The 21,046-nt window shown below is 39.5% G+C and overlaps 1 protein-coding gene across 50 annotated transcripts in view; it reads right to left on the bottom strand.

Moving 5' to 3' along the window:
- The window catches only part of CTBP1 (C-terminal binding protein 1), a 416,680-nt gene that overhangs the window by 39,489 nt on the left and 356,145 nt on the right, over positions 1-21,046 (bottom strand). For 18 of the 50 annotated variants that reach the window (XM_065597190.1, XM_065597189.1, XM_065597194.1 and 15 more), the window contains 3 exons: positions 17,075-17,165; positions 15,309-15,525; positions 10,807-10,961 (listed from right to left, as the gene is read on the bottom strand). In XM_065597190.1, coding sequence (XP_065453262.1) covers positions 10,807-10,961; positions 15,309-15,315 — 162 coding nt within the window. In that variant the 5' untranslated portion in view covers positions 15,316-15,525; positions 17,075-17,165. The remainder of the gene's footprint in view (positions 1-10,806; positions 10,962-15,308; positions 15,526-17,074; positions 17,166-21,046) is intronic. The other 32 variants (XM_065597176.1, XM_065597174.1, XM_065597175.1 and 29 more) reach the window with 2 other exon arrangements.

Below are 21,046 nucleotides of genomic sequence, written 5' to 3'. Positions count from 1 at the left end.
AGCTGAAGTTAATAAAAACACATCTACGCTCCACAATGACACAGGAGAGGCTGGTCCTTGCAACCATCTCAATAGAGCATGAGCTGGCCCAGACTGTGGACCTTCAGCAAGAAGCAGTTCAAACCTTTGCAACCAAGAAGGAACAAAAAGCACCACTTTGATTATTCAAACAGATAAAAAAATCCAGTGTTTACTATGTAGACAAGAAAAGTTACATTCGCTGTTCAAGCGTTTGAAAGTGTTACTTAAAATTTTTGAACAAGGCATTTAAAGTTGTTAGTTCTCCTTTATTGGGGTAGGTAGCAGAACAGTACCATGAGAGGAGTAGAAAGGGAAGGAGGCAGAATTGAAACCTTTCGAAGTTTTGGCCCATGCGAGGGGGTATGGAGGCATTATTTGAGCTCCCCGCCTCAGGTGCCAAAATGTTGTGGGCCGGCACTGAAATTAAACCACTGCTTCAATCCCAGAAATAATTGACAGTCCATGCAACTGCTTTATCACTGTAGTCAATCTTAAATCACAGTCTCTTAGTACACTTTTCCCTTAGTACACTTTCTCTAGTGTTTAAAATAAAAAAAGCCCTCAGTTTTTAAGGAAACTTCTTTTCAGGCTACATAGTTTGTATGCATGGATTCACTTGTGTTTTCTATTAATAAATCTAGAATTATTTAACATTTAAACTCAGTCTATTAGAAATGCAAGCTGGATTGAAACCATCTTCACTGGAAGATTCATTATGCCATGAATGTCACTGACAATAACATAGCAACACAGTAAGCATAGTCTTAAAAAAATAAAATAAATAAAAAAATAAACAGAGATGCAGAAAAGAGAAATCATCATCATAATCACAAGCATTTTTGAAGCACAAGTGATCCATCGCTAGTATGGTATTGAAAGGAGCAGTGAGATGCTTGCTGATAACCAACTACATTACAGACTCTAAGCTGTCTGCAAGGTTGATATCTTGCTTCTTGGGCATGGCAGCAATTTTAAGAGTTAACTTTTTACACTGGCAGTCTGCCCTGGTGCACAGTGTTTCACAAGATCTGCAATGTTAGCACATGCGAATGTGACTGCGGCTAGAATATAGGGGTCACTTGCTGTTGGGATGCACCACATAACTAGGGTGACCAGATATCCCAATTTTATAGGGACAGTCCTGATATTTGGGGCTCTTTTTAACATGAGCTCCTATTATCTCTCACCCCCGTCCCATTTTTTCACACTTGCTATCTGGTAACCCTACACATAACACCTGATCGGACTAGATTTACTAAACTTACTTATAACTGTTAAAAATCTTTCATTAGGGGCCTGATCCAAAGCCCAATGAAGTGAATTTAAAGGCTCCCATGAACTTCAGTGGGCTCTGGATCAGATCCAAGGTGAAAATTCATCCAGCAATATAGATAGAGGTCATGGAAGATCCCCAATATAGCAAAATCAGAGGTTCCACTTTGGTCCAGATATGGAGACTTGACTCCAAGCCCTCCCTGTGGGTTGGAGGGTGGTTTCCAACCCCCTAAGCTATTTTCTCACCCTTAAGGTGCCAAAGGGCTCATTTCCCCTTGAGGGACTGACACAAAACTTTTAAATATGTCAGGTTTCAAAATAAATCCACTCTTCCTGCTCCATTTTTAAAAACCATTATGCTTTCTTTGTTTGCTAATTTCTAAAGTATTTATGGCTCAAAGAAGGGTCAGCTACCACTCGGCTCATATTCTTCTAGTTTTTAATCCTGCAGTAAAATTATACTACGGTATCTGTGATATCAAAGTAAACAACAATGATGTTATAAATGCAAGATTATGGCTTCAATGTAGAATCAAAGCGAAGAAGCTAGCGGTGGAGTAAAATGCTTTTATTCATACACGAATATAAGATAAAGAGCAAATCAAAGAAAAATCATTTATCAGGTCCTCAAGGAATCCATCGCAAAGCACTTGGAGGAGAGGAAGATGATCAGGAACAGTCAACATGGATTCATCAAGGGCAAGTCATGCCTGACCAACCTGATTGATTTCTATGATGAGATAAATGGCTCTGTGGATATGGGGAGAGCGGTGGACATGATATACCTTGACTTTAGGAAAGCTTTTGATACGGTCTCCCATAGTATTCTTGCCAGCAAGTTAAAGAAGTATGAATTGGGTGAATGGACTATAACGTGGATAGAAAGCTGGCTAGATGGTCAGGCTCAATGGGTAGTGATCAACAGCTCAATGTCTAGTTGGCAGCCGGTATCAAGCGGAGTGCCCCAGGGGTCAGTCCTGGGGCTGGTTTTGTTCAACATCTTTATTAATTATCTGGATGATGGGGTGGATTGCACCCTCTGCAAGTTCACGGATGGCACTAAGGGGTGGGGGGGGGAGAGATACCATAGAGGGTAGGGATAGGGTCCAGAGTGACCTAGACAAATTGGAGAATTGGGCCAAAAGAAATCTGATGAGGTTCAACAAGGACAACTGCAGAGTCCTGTACTTAGGATGGAAGAATCCCATGCACTGCTACAGGCGGGGGACTGACTAAGCAGCAGTTCTGCAGAAAAGGACCTGGTGATTACAGTGGATGAGAAGCTGGATATGAATAAACAGTGTGCCCTTGTTGCCAAGAAGGCTAATGGCATATTGGGCTGCATTAGTAGGAGCACTGCCAGGAGATCGAAGGAAGTGATTATTCCCTTCTATTCAGCATTGGTGAGGCCACATCTAGAGTATTGGTCCAGCTTTGGGCTCTCAACTACAGAAGGGATGTGGACAAAATTGGAGCGAGTCCAGCGGAGGGCAACGAAAATGATCAGGGTGGTGGGGGACATGACTTATGAGGAGAGGCTGAGGGAACTGGGCTTATTTAGTCTGCAGAAGAAAAGAGTGAGGGGGGATTTGATAGCTGCCTTTAAACTATCTGAAGGTGGGTTCCAAAGAGGATGCAGCTAGGCTGTTCTCAGTGGTGGTAGATGACAGAACAAGGAGCAACAGTCTCAAGTTGCAGTGGGGGAGGTCTAGGTTGGATATTAGGAAAAACTATTTCATTAGGAGGGTGGTGAAGCACTGGAATGGGTTACTTAGGGAGGTGGTGGAATCTCCATCCTTAAAGGTTTTTAAGGCCTGGCTTGACAAAGCCCTGGCTGGGATGATTTAGTTGGAGTTGGTCCTGCTTTGAGCAGGGGGTTGAACGAGATGACCTCCTGAGGTCTCCGCCAAACCTAATCTTCTATGATTCTATGACACAGTAGAATAATACTAGCAACATCTAGTTTTGTATTGTATATTGTTTAAATGTTTGCTCCACTATGAAAGCTCTCCTTTGAGATAATTTTAGCTCAACTCATAAGAAATTTTTTTTTTTTAAATTTCTACCTTGAAAACAATCATTACATATTTCTGAGTCCTATAAAAATGGAATTCAACTGAATGTTAACCTTTTAAACTTCTTGAGCTTTTACATTAAACCAAAAATAGGAAATGTAACATTTTGGTAAGTGACTTTATTTTGTGCTTTTGACTGGAGCAGTGAGATGCAACAGTTGCTTTCAGCAAGATTTTGATGCTTGAATTGTATGCTATGTGATATAATAAAAGTCTCCTTTCCAAGGGAGCATGCAACTCTTATTAACTTTACTGAGAATTATGTGCATACATTATAAGGAAAACCAGAAGTGATTTGGTTATTTGATTTTCAGCATAGCAGTCCAGTGAGTCAAAAAATCCAATATCTAGTAGCCTATCTACTGATAATGCATAGTTAAAAGAAAGTGAAGAAGTGTATGCAGTTTGAACTGAATCCTGAACCTCAGTCCAGAATATAAACTTTGTTTGTAAAATGTGATAAATCAGTCCTTACTGCTGCCCTCCCACCTTCCTTTTTGTGACCTGAAAATTTGTGGGGATGACTTAATTTCCATCTCTTTTTGCTTGGCCTAGATTGTTTTTCTAGTTTCATATCTCACATGCTCTGAGGGCTTCCCTTTGGCACTACAAAAAGCACCCTGAGCTGTAGACTGTAACACACTGATTGGGAAGCCCAAGAACAGTAAAAAAAGTTGAACTCAGGGAGTTCTAGGCACCACAAAAGCACAAGGGATCGGCTTGACTCTGTAATTCTTTTAACAGGTGCACAAGACAAATCGTGAAAGTGGCTGGTAACAGAGAACTCAGAGATGTCATGTATGCCAGAAAAGGGATATAAATGGCAAACAGAACTGAACGGGAAGGGGGATCTTGGAACTGGGAGAGAAGGGACAGGTTGCAGGTCTACAGAACAGGTCGGACGGAGGGTGTACTGCAACTGTGAAGGAAAGGGATATTGCATGAGCCTGGAGTATAAGAATGTGAGCAATGTAGCCTTCTGTGTGGTAGAAGAGAGGGGAGAAAGGGGAAGAATGCTGAATGACCCAGGTAGGAGATAGGGAAGCTCAGAGATTCAGGTAATGTTTTGAAAGAATCTTTGGATGCTTGGATATTTGGATAACCAAACCCAAAGTATTTTAAGTTAACGCACCACAAATTATATTCAGGGAAATCACCTACTCCAGGGATGGAGAAAACCTGGCAGTTTAATGGAGATTGCGGTCGAATACAGGTGGAGCAGTGTTATATTTTGTACCTTTGGGAACACTTTGAGATGGTTTCATTAGCGCAGAGACTACCTAAAAGGCATATTTCGCTGCATAAAGAAATTAGACAATTATTTACTGGGAATAAGAGCAATAAAAGTTCTGTAACAGATTTGTTTAATGAGCAATAGCTTAAAATCATTTTTACATCTGAGTGTGACTGAACGGAGCCTCCCTAATTGGATGCAAGGACTCTAGGTCCCAATTATCACACACTCCATATTACTTGGTTTGAATAAAACACTGCCTTTGGCAAAAGCATGCTGCTTAACTCCACACAGTCATTGTTTAGACAAGACTTTGTTCTCTGTACAGGTGAGAAAAATCAACATTTACAATAACATGCAACTCCAAAATCAATGTTTAAACATGCTGACTGACGGTCTTCCCAGCAGCAGTGATCCATGATGGTTAGTGAACATAGGGTAAAAAACTGAAACAGAAAATTCCGGTTTGCTGTTCTGCCATATATATGTATCTTAACAATCTCTGAACAAACGTAATGAGTTTTCCAACCCCACATTGCAGCTGTGCTTTAAAAAAAGCCTTGGCACACGGTCAGTAAATGTGGCATATTTTTCAGGAGGTGTGAAGCCTCCACTACTTCACAATCCTACCTGTCCTCTCAGGCCCGCCTACAGCAATTCCAGGCCCCAGGGGCAGGGCCATCCCTAGGACGGTGTGAGGCCCGGGGCAGAACTGACGTATCGGTCACTTCTGGGACCGACCACGCTGGCCGATCGTGCACCCTGCAGGGCCCAGAGAGTTTGCCCCGATTCGCCGCACCCTGGGATGGCTCTGCCCAGGGCAGAACAGCCAATGGGCCCCCTAGATAGGCCTGACATTTGGGCGGTGCTGCGCCTGCGCTGGCTGGTGCCCAGCGAGCTGCTGCCAGCTGCGCTGCTGGGCACACCCTTCTGGCACGGACAGGGCTTCCACATGGCCGCCCAGCTGCCTTCGCTGCCGCCAGTACCACCCCGCACGCGCCTAGGAGTCTTGCAGCCCACCCGGGCGATTTAAAAAGGCCCGGGACTCCCAGCCGCTGCCGCGATAGCAGCAGCTGCGAGTCCCGAGCCCTTTTAAATCGCCCGGGTCCCTCAGCAATTGTCCCCTTTGTCCCCATCCCATTCCCCTCTCCCCAGTTGGCAGCCCTGTGTCCTCCAAAGTAGCAACCATGGGGGTTTGTGGGCCAGTGTTTTGAACATGAGAGTTTTGAAGTATCAGGAACACAGAGTTCTAATACCAGCTCATACACTTGTGGTCTTGAACTAGGCACTTAAACTAAAGTACAGAAGTTATCTGTAAAATGGGAATGATAATACCCACAACCTCATACCGGTGTTGTGAGGATTACTTAGATTATGTAAAGTGACCTGTCCAAGAGAAGCACTATAGAAGAACTATTTTCAATCATTACAGTTGAAAACTACTAGATTTGAAACTTTTTTCTGGTTTGAGAGGTTTTTCCTATATTAGTGTATGGGGAATAACAGGAGAATGGGTAAAGTCTGGTAATGTTTGCCCATTGTTTATTATTAACATCCCACTTTCCCCACCTACAGACTGCCCTCCAATCCTGTTGCTTCTCCCTATCTGCTCTAAAATCTTCCCCTCACACTGTTACACCTCTGATCTTCACCCTGCTTTCATAGCAGACCGTTATATCTTTCAAAAAAACAAGTAATATATGAAACAGAAAATCTGTTTTTATTTAGAAAAATGCTTTTTTTGAGATCAGTAAATTACTCCCTTTTCCCTGGGTTTCTATTATCTCTCCCTCTTCCTTCCTTTCCTCCATACCCTAAAATGGTCTTCTTTAGCATCAGGGTACGGTAGATGTGAAAAAATACATAATTTGAACAACAGAATAATTTAGTGGCGCAGAGTGACAGTTGTTAGTATGGCCAGAAATCTGAATTTAAAGCGTGAAACTATTATTGACCTGTTCAGCAAATCACCTTGTAATTTTCTTTATTTTAAGACTGTTTTTTTTAAATGGAAATACTGAAATATTGTGTTACATTTAAGATATAAACTTCATAGGCAACATTAACTCCATCCTAATATTGTGCTGTGTGAGAATTTAGTTTTTAAACATTGTGAGAGAAATATTTTTTGTTTGTAAATCATCATGCACAAATATAGCGTAATGTAAATAACAATATGGATACTTTAGAGAACAATTCTGAGAGGTGCTGAGCTCCCTCTTGTCCCACTGAAGACAATGGAAATAAAGGATGCTCCACACCATGCAGTACTGGGCTCTTAATAAGTGACACAATTAATTTCAGTGTTCCTATGGAGCTTCAAATTGGGATTTGTTACATAAATTCATTCTGTGATCCTGAGTACTAGAAAATCCAAAATGTGAACTTTGACCTTTCCATCAGAGGTCACCAAAGGTCGAGACTCTTCATCAGATTTCAGTCACCGAAGTGCCCTTTTCAAGCTATAATTTGAAACAAGTGCCCCTTTCAGCTACGATTTTGAACTTCTGAATGCTCATTCCGTCTGGACCACAGATTAGAACAAATACATTTGATATTTCTCTGAAAGGTCATCAGTCCAACAATTTATACAAATTTCTTCTGTGAGGTGTTTTTGTGGGGTAGGAGACTTCCAATTTGGAGAAATTAAGGGCATTATAGGTCAATGATTCTATTGATTGGATTTTAGTTAAGAAATCACTTGAAGGTACGAGGGCTGCAGGTGCCAACATAAACAACCACGTCCACCTGAAGGGTGGACTGTTATCTAGAAAAAAAAAATCAATCTAAAGAATATTTATGTTCTTTGCCCATCACATCTCCTCCTAGCTCCTTATCAGTTGGATCCAGCTATTACTCATATTAACCTCCTATGAAGATGGCTTGAGGTAGGACACAAAAATGAGGAGCTTAGAACAACTTTTTAAGGACAATTTAAAATAAATGTAAAGCAATATGCATTTCGGTGTGTTTTAAATATGGATGTACATAAAAACAGAAAACCCCCAAACTTGGTCAGATTAAAATATATATATTTTTAAATTAAAGAATAAGAAATGGCCTTATATATGTTACAATTAATATCTTAGATCCTTAAAAATTAAATACAATTTAAAAATGTAAATACATTTTAAATATTTATGATGTTGTTTTATTCTTCTGCATTTCTCAAATCATCCAAAGAAGAAGAATGGTAAATCTCACATTTGTTTCTAGTAGTTTCTAGTCAATTACACTTTTAGGTTCTCATGTACTTGCACAGTGTTGAAATGTCTGAATTGAAAACACTACCTAGAAATATTTATTTGTTTCAATGGGAATTAAAAAGAATCATGACTTCATTTTTGTTTGCCTTAGGTTTTTGTAAAATGTGATTATTGTTGCAAAACCAAAGCTTATTACAAAACCTAAATTCTGGGACATATTTAAGTTGATATTGTCCCTTAAATTACCAAGAGGAGACATTTCTTCCAAAACATTATTGATTCTCCATAAGTGGAGGGGGGGAGAGGGGGAGAGGGAGAGAGTGTACTAAGGGCCTAATCCAATGACCACTCAAGTAAATAGAAAAACTCCCATGGACTTTAATGGGCATTGGTCAGGACTAAAAATTCAGCAGCTCGGACCCTTAACTTATAATTTATAATCTTTTATTAAAAGATAGCTCCTCCAGAAGCATGATTTTTTTAAAGTGGCTTCTACTCTGTGGGAAATCAACTGCGTATTGAAGAAAGGATATTCAGAAAAGTGAAATGTGGTCTACTTTTTAGAGTGAGGAATTTATTTCTCTTTCTTCTCTCCATATTAAGATTACTTTATATCTCAAAATAAATAAAAATCAAATCAATCAATGGGAACTGAGTCAGAGAAACTAAGACAACATTGATAGCGCAGGAAAACAATATTTAAGATCATTCCTGATAATGGTTCTGACAAAAGTGGACTATGGTACAATGACTTTTAAAAGCAAGACAGGAAGTCCAAGAATCCACAACAGAGATATCCACAGAGGAACTATTTATGCAATTGAGGAGTATGCAGCCATTCCTCTGTTGAACATTTCCATAAGAAAAAAAAGAAAAGAACATTTCCCTTAAACATGATAAGAACGAGGAATACAAGTCTGCACTGTTGATAAGACACAAAAAATTCTTTAGACTTCTCTATATAGTAGCAAAACAGCTAGTACCACTATGTTTAAGGATATCATCAAGCTTTCCTTTATAAATTCTAATTTTCAAGAGTTTAAAACAACAAAAATCATTTTTTGGATAGAAATCTGATTGCTAAAGAAATAATGAGCACAACAGTTGGTTGATTTGATTATACCAGAAAGGCACTGCATAAAATAGGAGTCATTCACTTAATAACTGAAAGGAAACAATTATTGTTTGTACTTTCAAGAGCTCTCTTTAATATACAGCCACCTGAGGAAGGATTAGGTCTTTCTGACATATAAAAGTTCTCACCTTTTAAAGGTAAAGTTAATTGTTCAGTTACGGTTTCAGTTTCTGTCTAACATTTGAAAAAAGAGCCATTAACTGTCACATAATATTACAATTATTCGACAGGGACAAGACCAATAATAAATTTGCAAAAGAGCATGAACATTAGCTCAATTCAATACACAGACTGAATCCCTAACATTTGGGACATATTCAGCCACATATCGCTCCATCTGCATCAGGGAGCAGAGCTCACTGCAGCGGACGCAGAAACACTTGCTTAGCTGCGCAGACCTGGACTGTCCATCAAGTTAGCGTGTGAGCCTGCACTAGCCTGCCATTACACCTCCTTCTGACCTTCAGGGGGCAAGGAAGGAAGATATCCTTGTGGGGTGAATCCCTGTTTCCTCATCTAGTTCTCCTCTGCTACCATGCTCATTGTATACGGTACCGATTTTTGGTAGCTGGAAGACAAGTTTTCCTTAGTTCCCAAGTTGGCAATATTGGACATCTAAGGCCCTGGTCTGTTAGTGAGTAGCAAGAGTAGCAGGGTTTATCCCCATCCTCTTGCTACTGAAATAGATGAGTGAGGTGCTTCCTCCCCTAGAAAATGCCAGGGAGCTTGGGTGGGGAGCAGGCCTTACCATGACACCAGTCCCCCAAGAAGGAATACAGGCATACAAGACAGGTGATGGCCCCAGATAATGGTCTCTTAATAAACCTGGAAAGCCTCCCTTCCCCTCCCCAGGCTGTTTCGCAGGTTCTTGAACTTTCGGGGGAGGCCAGTTAAGTGGCTGATAGGAATGTCTGAATTGGAATAGCAGCTTATTCACCCAACCCCAATACTAATGAACCTTTTGCTAAAATTTGTTTCAGCAATTATTTACTGCAGTGTAAATTCTCAGTACATGAGGCACCCACCCAAAGCTTGAGGAGACCTATGGCTGAGAGGGGAATCTTTATTGCTTTGTAAGTTCTCCGTTTATATGCTATAATACTAGTCCTTACAATATACATACTGTTTCTCAGTTACTGTAATTCTTTCTCTGAATGAAATTTTACTACATGTAGTGGATGGATACAAGGCCAATGTCCCATCTAAGGCACAGTGCCCAGGGCTATATTTCTCGGTGTTTGAATAAAGGTTTCCGAGGGAAACGGTGGGGGCGACGGACCTGTCTGGTTTTAAGATTAAGTTAGATAAGTTTATGGAGGGAATGGTTTAATGGTAAAACATAGTAGCCAAGGAAAACCAAGCAATGGTACGTAAATAGTATAATGGCCAACAGGGGTCAGACTAGAGACTCTTGCCTACATGCTTGGGGTCTTACTGATCGCCATATTTGGGGTCGGGAAGGAATTTTCCTCCAGGGTAAATTGGCTGAGCCTCTGGAGGTTTTTCGCCTTCCTCCGCAGCATGGGGCAGGGATCACTAGCAGGAGGGTCTCTGGCAATTGAAGTAACTAAAACACAGGATTGGGGACTTCAACGGCAGAGTCCAGGGAAGGGTTTTGTGGCCTGCAGCATGCAGGGGGTCAGACCAGATGATCATAATGGTCCCTTCTGACCTTAAAGTCTATGAGTCTATGAGTATTTTTCTCTCCGTTTCCCCTCTATATGAAGTTTGCCTAATTCCTGACCAATTTGGGTATCTTTTCAATTGTTAAGCAAAATAGTGTAACTTACATGTTCTCTTGTAACTGTAAGAACACTTATATTATACTTGCCAACCAGGAGTGTGATTGAAATGTTTTACCTTTTCATGAATTTCTTGTGTGGACTGAGCATCACAAAATGCCACTGTGGCTACATCCTTCAGAATAGGCATTTCTACTGTACAATCCCTGCCATCCAGCAAAGCTACCAAAGGGCGTGGGTGCATGGGCCCATTCATGATCGGAGGTCGAATGCCTACAATGAAATAGAGAAACAGGATTATTTATAAATCAAGAAAATGCAATTTTAAAAAACAAATGAAAGTTAACCTCTATATTTGTATGATGGCAAATAAAGATTTCAAGAGATAAAAGCCATTAAATCAGGAACCGACTTATTCTCAGCAGCAAACAATAAAATAAAGAAAACAAGAAAATGCTGGAAAGCAGCCACTTGATAGGTTTGCGTGGCTACATTCTGAGGCCATCTAGTAAAAGTACTAGAGCAGCCTCAAGATCCTCGGCCCTGAACTGCAAAAGACTGAAAACAACAAGGAAAAAGTACAGTCATTTGCTAAAGACAGGCCCTCGCTACACTACTGAGTAGTATCTGTACAAATCTTGGGTTAGGTGTCACGCTGACAGATTTCACAACTTTGCAATCTTGAAATAGCATGACAAAAATATTCTGCAAGCCTGTGACAGTGAATCTGATAGAATAACGTAACATGCATTCAGTTCACTGAGCATTCAGTTTATGTTTACAGATAATGATTTGCCGAGACTGAAATCACACTGAGAAATGATTAATTCAACCCTGTGTGATTTGCTGAAGATCCAATGTAAAAATTCATAATGCTGACCTAAAGAGTTCTTTTTTAAAATTTATGAATTTCCTAAAATTCTTCTGTGCGATTTGTCAAAATAAATGCATCAGTACTTGTTTTTTTTCCTAAAACAAAACCAATAGCAGTACTTATGAACAACGGTATGATAACAAAGAAATATACATATTGAGGGGTGGGGGAACGAATGAGTTAAGGATGCAGCCTTCATTTTCAAGATTCCAAGACGCTAGAAACAAAAAAAAAAAAATATTGAAGAAACATCATGAAAACACTTTGCAAATCTTTTTAATGGCATAGAAATTATAAGTATGCAAACCCAAACATTGAATCTATCTCCCCTTGTAAGTATTCTCACACTTCTTATCAAACTTCTGTACTGGGCTAGCTTGATTATCACTTCAAAAGTTTTTTTTCTCTCACTTAATTGGCCTCTCAGAGTTGGTAAGACAACTCCCACCTGTTCATGCTCTCTGTATGTGTGTGTATATATATATATCCTCAATATATGTTCCATTCTATATGCATCCAAAGAAGTGGGCAGTAGCCCACGAAAGCTTATGCTCTAATAAATTGGTTAGTCTCTAAGGTGCCACAAGTACTCCTGTTCTAATTGAGGAAAGATTCCTGTAACCTTCAATAATATTAAACCATTACATTTATAGGAAAATGACTCTCTCCAAGAGACAAGGAAAAATGAATCCCAGAGGTAGGGAATACTGTAATCTTTTCCCCCAACAGTACATACGGTTTGAACTACTGCAAGAGAAGCAGTCTTGAAATTCCTCATGTATCCATTATAATTTCTGTACATTTGTTGTAGTATGAATTTTATATGCTTTGCATTCGCTAAACAATTGCTCTCTTGCACTAGTTTTAAGACTGAGGGGGGAATGAGGGTCCCTGCCCCCTCCACGTCTGCACAGGTTACTTACTTCATGGGGCAGAGTGTGGGGGGCTCAGCAGCCTCTGTGGGACTGCTATTCTGTCTACTGTACAGGTGGGTGGAGAACAGGGGGAGCCCTGGCTATCCCGTGGAAAGGTGCTGGCCAAAAGAACCAAGTTGCTGTGGAGGGGGATCTACCATTGGCCCATACCAATAGTGGATTACTTCCCCACTAGTGCTGAAGTGCCGAATGGGAGTGGGGGAAACCAGTCAACAAATGGTGACTCAAAATCACAATTCATTCTCTGGTCTGTTCCTGGGGCAGTGCGGCTACTTGTTGCCCCTTACTCGGCAGCTTGTAAATATACAGTCTAGTCCTACAGTATGATTTCATATTTAAGCCATTTATTTACTTGCTCAAAGAGTTTTACCTTTGAAGAAAAAAAGTATTAAAGTCAGCAACATTTAAATCCACTTAATACTCTTTCCAATTATTCCTATATTCATGCTTTTTTAGATGGCACGAAAACCCTTGAGAGGCATCTAGAAATAACTCTTGGCTTCAATTTAAATATTACTAGATATTTTTGTCCTCTTTTCAAAAGCAAACAGCAGCAGGATCTCTCAACCTTAGAGCAGGAGGGCAATGGATTTTTACAAACCCCTTCATATCTGGTCACCACTTAAATCTGTTTGGTCCCATTGCCTTCCCAACAGACTGGTCATGCCAATGGAGTTGTATGATTATATGGCAGTCCAACATCTTGACAGATGAAAGGAGGTGCGACAAAGTTGCTCTGATAGTGGTGCTTAGCAATGGAGTAGGAAAAGAAAATGGAGTAGCACTGTGTTATTCACAGAATAGGAGAGATGGCAAGGCATCCACCAGCAGTGGCGCTCTGTGGATGAGATATTAATGAAAACCCTTCTCTCAAGAAAGGACCAACCATATCAATTTTCATTATTGATTACAGTGGGTCTCCTCCTTGGTAAGACAGCAGGGTTCTATTTAGTGATATTTCTGGCAAAAACCACCAAGTATTTCAGTGCTCATTTTAATATACATGTACTTGGATCAGCTTCAAAAATTAAGTATGATTGAAACAAAATGTAGACCTTTTCTTTTTGGCTCTTCTTGAATCATGAATCTAGGACAGCCTAACACTCATTTGCACCATCCACAAAGGACCATGTGTTATCCTTGATATTGGTAGTATTTTCTTACAAATACATCACATGCTAGTGCATGACAAAGAACGTGAACCCGACACGAATATATAATTCAACACCACAAATTTACTTCCACTACCCTGACAACTGCTGATCCTTTTTGGGAACTTCACTGAAAGTCCCCACTGTAAATGCACCTGGAACGCTGCCATGCTTTCAAAGTAAAGTAACTTACAGAATCACTGCTGTTATTCTGATATGTAACCCAAAGTGTAATAAAGTACAATTACACTTTGAAAAGGAACTGTAAAAATAATAATTGTGGGATTCCAAGTTTATTGCCTCTCTTATCAACTGGTCATGTAACGAGTAAAAGCTGTTTTTTCTAACCACCAGTCCAGCAAACCTATCCTGGGTCTGAGAGACAAATTGGATTCTTTTTGGCTCATGCCTCATCACCAGTAATAAAGATACTTGCAACTGGAACTTTGGACCAAAACTACTGATGATGAACAAGCCAATATATATAACTCAGAGGATCCCTCTAAAGCATGTCTCTCTCATCAACAGAATCTGGTCCAATAAAAGATATTATCCCATCCACCTTGTCCCTCTAATAGTTTTGCAACACTAATATGAAAGTAATAAAATTTATTTTTGTCAGTAGGACAGCAGATATGACTCTGAATAAACACAGAGAGCAGAATGGTTGAGTAAGAAAATGCCAATTTTTCAGTCACTTTCCAGACAAAGCCAATCTTAGAGTTCACAAAATACTTAACTGCTAACGCAATAGAAAACCACTTTTTAAAATAAGGATTCCTCCAAAAGGGGATCATTAAAAAAAATACACATGGGGCCTGGTTCTGTTTTCATTTATGTCAGTGTAACTCCATGGATTGTAACTGAGTTATGCCTGTTTAACATTGGCATAAGTGATATACCAGACTCAGGCCCAAGATATAAAAGGAAAGGTAACAAAAATAACTTGAAGCACACTTCTACTCTACAGAACTTCAGACTGGGTGTAGCCAGTAGTGCCCTCAGAGTTTAAGTCTAACTTGTGACCTTGACCATGAACACACAGCTAATCCTTTGTTTGCCAAAATCCTCCCTAAATTTCAGGCTAGATTTCCTGTTGCACAACTTCTCAGCATAAATACCATATCACTGAACTACAGACAATAACTCAAACACTTAAGTGAATTTACAGTAATTTCATCTCAATGGCAGTGACAATTTAAAGTTTACATTTGAAAAACATGGTTTCACTATGAATCAGAGTCTTCTGAACAAGAAACCATTTCTTCCATCATTCGGGTGCTTTCTGTCTATTTCTTATCTAGAAATGTCATGGTCTGCCATGTATCTGGTCTCTGCAGCAAGCCCTCAGAGTGTCAGGATAAAGAAATGAGTAGTCAAGAGCAATAGTTTCCGTGCTTGTATTAAAATAAAACATTCAACTTAATGCCAAAAAAAAGAATGTGGATAAATGGGATTCTTCAACCACAAATACTAAACTCCAATTTAAGAGCCAATTTTGCTTGGTTGGCTTTTCCAGGTATAGGATATATCATAATACAGGTAGAAGAACTTTCAAACCATCTATCTCCAGATCACAGCAGCTTCACAATGTATGATCAAAAAAAAAAAAAAAATCTCAGTTTATCCTAACTCCAAACTTTCAGGAACCCCTACCAACCTGACATTTCTTAATCTGAGCTTGATTTCCAGGGTCATGAATTCGATTTCTCAATGCTTTACAATCTTCAGTATTCTCAGGGAAAATAGCATCCTGTCACTTGATCCTCATTTCCATGTCTTTAATTTTTCTTGCGGTCTCCTGTAATCTTGAACCAAAGCTTTTAAACTTCTTATCCACTGCAACCTCTGTAGCCTGGATCGTGTTCAAATTTTTACTAAAAATTAAACACAAAAAATACATTAAAACAACATTAAGGGTCTGACTCATACTCACAAAAGCGAGGAAATTCAAAGTTGAAGCTTCTCACTGCATCCTTACTCTTCCCCCTTTCACTTCTAGTTTTCCATCACCCCTGCTGTGCGCTGCCATCATCCATTAACATTCCACTGAAATCAATGGAATGTTAAGACATACATGGAACATTCAGCAGCACAGCAGGTGCACTGTAAATGGACATACCTGGAATGTTCAGAGCAGTCATGTGACAAACTTTTTGCCTAGGTGTTGTAAGGTTCTGAGGACAGTTTGTGATCTCCTGTACTATATGGTGCTGGAAAAGCCAGACACAGTGGTGTGCATTAAAGATGGAGTGAGAAGACTTAACTCTGAATTTGCTGGTTTTGGTGGGTATAAGTCAGGCCCTTAATGTTATCTAATGTATTTAAGAAAAAAAGTCTACTGCTAACAGCTCTAAATTCAACAGGCCTCAATCCAGCAATCACTGACACAAGTCTGTCTTGTCAATACATCAGATCATTGAGGCCAAAGTTTCAGCACCACTACAAGACAATTGTGTCAACAACTGTTCATGTTCTACTGAAATAAAAGAGAAATAATACCATAGTACAATATGCATACCCATGCACAGTCACTACACGTGAAGAGTAACTATTACATATGGACACATAACAGTGTCTTTTACAACTGAATATTAGGATGATTATTTAAAAAAAACAAAAAAACCCCATTCAAATCTAGTGTGAAGCCAGTTTTCAATTGCAGAATCTGACACAGGGTCAACCTACTACACAAGCAATGTGAGTGATTGCTTGGTTCTTCACACAGACTTGGGGATTAATGACCTGATCACCCGCTCTGGCACTAAGTTTGGAGGGGAAGGCATCTCACGCCCAATTCCCCTCATTCCCCTGGTAGTTGTGCCCTACAAATCAGCCATCCAGCCCTTACATGAATCCACAGCATTTATTTTTCTTATTCTCTGGTAACTTAACAAATGGATAAGCCACCCAAAATTTGTTAAACAAAAATCCGAACACACACACACATACACACACACACACACACACACCATCATTCTTGAACGAAGACCTTGTACACCAATTTTCAGCAAGGGCTTTTGGGTGACATAAAATGAAAGGTAGACGTAAACGTTGATGCTAAAATGAAAAATTCTCTGGGTCCTGGACAGACCATCTGTATTTTAGTCACTGATCCTTTATTTTAAGCACTTTCTCAGCAACTATCATATATAAAAAAAAAAAAACAACCCTAAGTAAAGTAGTCAGAGTACACAAATAAAGGAAGATGTCTAATCAGGTTATCATTTGCAGCCATTCATTGGCATTTAAAAACAACATAGAAGAAATAGAAGAAAAACAGCTATTAAGATTAACAATATTATTTTTACATTTGTCTGCCATTGTTTAATGTAACTACAAGAATCATTAATTTTTGTCAAAAAAAGCATCGACGTTAAAATGAAAGGGACACTGTCAGGTTTGTAGGCCCGAGATTTGACCTACCTTTCATTTTCTTATATCTGTTTGCAAAGTCCATGTAATTCTTTAAATGTGTTTTTCTTTTTTCAAAACAAATGCTTCAATTCTCTTTTTTCTGAAAAATATATCAATGCCAAAAAGCACAACACTCATGAGTAACCCTATAATAACAAACCAGAATGCAAGTGAAAAGGGGGACGGGGAAGGCACTGGGAAGGAGAGTTTTCATTCTCAAGCTTCCAGGGGGATATGATGAATAAGTATGTAAAACAATTATTTTATTATGAAAACTCCCTTGACAATGTCCTTTTAAAAGAACGTTTCCTATTACACTTGTCTTTTAAAACGTCAAAGTGGTTTTAATTTTAAACAATAAAACAAACTATTGAACACTCCCCCCCCAACTCCCAATTAAATTAATAGTTAAAGAACACCACACTATCAAGACATGCTGGGCAGCCAGGTAACTCATGAGCTTGTATCTGTAACCTGTGCACCTAGTTCCCTATTCCCTTTTGTTTCATCTCACTTTTTTCCATCTAAAATGTAAATTCTTAAGGGTAGGGAATGTGTCTAATTTTTCTGTGAAATATCTAGAAGACTTGTGGGCATTATAATAACAAAACCCTTGGTAACTTCATTCCTTTCCTTAATTAATCTAAAAATGAACAAAAAAAATACATCTTATAATATGACTACAGAGTTGTCATAAATTAGGTTTGCTAATAGGCCATTCGTTTTAAAATGAGTAGAAAAATCCGAAATTTTACAATTCTCATTTGTGGTCTCGCAAGACTAACTTGTAGGAAAATTAGAAATTTTGGAATTTATTTTGGGGCCACATCAGTATGTGTTTGTAGGACATGTTCTTACATGATCCTGTTGCATTCTGATAAACCAAATTCAGAGAACAGGTAAATGGCAATGTACTTACAAATTACATACTGCCTGTAAACTGGTCAAAGAACTGGGTGTAAGAGAGAAAGAGGAAAAGTAGACTACCATGCACCATGTTGATATTCAGGGATACGTAAAGTGCATGTAATTTACATACCATGAAATCCTGGCCCAGTTGAAGTTAATGGCAAAACTCCCATTGATTTCAGAGGGGACAGGATGCTAGAAAGGAGGTTTATCGAGGAAAGTAGCAAATAGAAATACCTAAGAGGAGGCAGTAGTGAGCCCCACAAATTTCCACTAGCTGGCAGATGAACTCTTCATTTAATTTCAATGGAAGTTCAGAGATGTAACTAGTATATAGGGACATAAGGGCCAGATAAAAAATTTATTGAAATTGATGCAAAGAATTCCATTCTCTTCAATGGGGTTTGGGTCCATCCCTAGAAATGCAGATGCAGCAAAGTACTTAAGCACTTGCTTCACTTTAACCATGTGAGTAAGTCCCCCTGAAGTCAATGGGGCTATTCACCTGCTTAATAAAAAAAACACATGCTGAAGTGCTTTGATGGAGCAGTGCCTAGGGTCAGGAGTAACAGTGATCTATGGATACGAATGTACTCCGCTTTCTGTTTACCAAATTTGGGTAAAAATCAAGTACTTTTGTAAAAAACATAACAGACCCAAAAGGTGTGGTTTCTGGATCAGTGCTCACCTGATGATGTGCAAAGCAGTCACACATACTTGTCCTACATCCTCTCGTTAATTGTTTTGCCTGATACACACCCCATTCCTTCTCATTGGCATGTATGTTACATTCATTTTACGTTACTTTACCACTTACACCCAATATATAGCCAATGACACCAAAATGTATATCATTGCAATATTTGGCCCAGTGATTTTTATGGGATTGGGATTCACATATACCACAACTGGATTTTGCCCTGTGTGAGGAAGTCCCACCAGCACTCAGTCAGGCAGTGTTAAACCAGGAAGATGCAAAGGATCTAATAACAGGACACTATGTGACTACATGACACATTTTTCCTGTTGGGCAAATCCAAACAAGACGACTCAGTGGTCCTTCTTAAATAGACAATATTTCCACACAGTTACCAGACAACAGTGGCTGTGTCACTATGGACACAAAAACTTCAGGCAAACTTGTCACAGGGTAGAACAAAAAATTAATTCCCTCAACTGTTCAACATATTTTGCAACCCTTAAGCAGAAGTAATGGTTATGTAAATAGGAACAAAATAATGGCCTGACAAAATAGTCTATTCATTAAACATTTACTTCAAACAGCCACATGAAATCCGGCTGGCACCACCTTCACATCTGTCACAAAAATCACACATGTTAATGTCTCTGTGCTATGTATGCTATGATGATATTCCCAAAGTTAACTAGAGCTTTTCAAAACAAACCTTGAAACAATACGAATCACACCTTTGTAATGTCAAATTAATGAATGGCAATAACACAATGTGTGACTGTAGAGAATGTTTTAATTGTATTATCATGGTGAAATAACCCAACATGCTCAGAAACAATTACATGAAAGAGGCCGTATCAAAAATAATAATAAAAGCACGGTAAACCAGCTAACTATAGTGTATGCTAAGTGCCAACATTTTGGAGCTGCCATTTTGAAATGACAGGAACTTAAAAGCAGGCCTCATAAAAGCAAAACTATTTCAAGGACAGAGCTTTTCATGGACATGCAGGTTTCAATACCAAATCACAGTAAAGACTTTGTTAGGTTTTATCATTGACGTGAAAAGAAAAGGAGGGAAGAGAAGGACATTAGAGATGTTTGACATTTGTTATTTTGATATGGTTGGATATTTGCAATAATGAGGTATTTGCAGAATAAGGTATTCAATTTGTGAAACTGAAGCTTTCTACATTTGTGGCCATAGTCTCACTAACTATAGATTCATAGACTGCAAGGCCAGAAGGGATCATTGTGATCACCTAGTCTGAGCTTCTGCATAACGCAGGCAACGGAACTTCCCCTAGAACTAGCAACATATACACTCTACAACTGGAGCTTTTACTTCCATAAACCCCCAAAACTTTCCAATCACCCTGATGGAAAAGCTAGAGACCTATGAAAGCACTTTCTGTTCCAGAGTCACAACTAAATTTCCTATGTACATTCCATGGGTCCCACCTCCCTTCTCCCTTCATGCTTTGAATTAATAAACTATTAGGATCTAGAGGAAGACAGAAAAACAAGTTGCCTGTTCATTTTAATAATTATTATTATTTGCTGTTTGTTAATTACTGAGTGTGCTCAATTCTGCACAAGTCCCAAATATCAAGACAGAAGAACCTGCCCTGGAGAATTTACAATTCAAAAGACAGAGGAGCGGACTTCAATGGAACTATGATAATTCAGTTTACATCAGCTGAGGATTTGCTACTAAAAGGCAAGATGCATTGGAAGGCCCAGAGAAAGGGACTGCTTTTGATTATTTGACCTCCCTACATCAGCCTATTTGTCTTTTCATTTTGGGTCTGGTAGAAGAAGTGGGTCTTTGCGGAAGTCAGGTGGTGAAACTAGTTTTACAGACTAGTTGCAAACACTATTGCAAGATGAAGTCAGATGGTTTGCCTCCTTCACGCAGTTTTAATTTTAGGGCCACACTGGAGCTGGACATGCACTGCTGTATATAGGATTGGAGAGGCAGAAGAGTGCCAGGAGCCCTTCACTTGCATCTCTATACGGGGCCATTGCAGTGCCTTCCTTAAGCATGGATAGAATAGTGCAACTACTAGCCATCTCAAAACTTGGAGTGCAGCAAGGGCAGGATCAGGTCTCTGACTGACCAGAAGAGGCTGGCTGGACATAGGTGGAAGGAGAAAATGCATATTGCTTCCCACCTACAGGTGGTGGAGCTGGTCTGGCAGAGTATAATCCGAGGGAGTTCTAGGAGGAATTCTGGCTAAAGTCTTCCAAATTTCTTACTTGCTACATGAGCTGCAGGGTGGCTCTGCAACACCCACTCCTGCAAGGGTTGTGGCTTAAGTCACAATCTTGTTTATAACTAGCAGGAAACAGGGCTGAAACATAGGCACCGCAATGAA

This window comes from Chrysemys picta, chromosome 5, assembly GCF_011386835.1.
Source record: "Chrysemys picta bellii isolate R12L10 chromosome 5, ASM1138683v2, whole genome shotgun sequence".
Taxonomy (NCBI): domain Eukaryota; kingdom Metazoa; phylum Chordata; order Testudines; family Emydidae; genus Chrysemys; species Chrysemys picta.
Note: the sequence above shows the minus strand (reverse complement) of the source record. Positions and strands in the feature narration are given on the sequence as shown.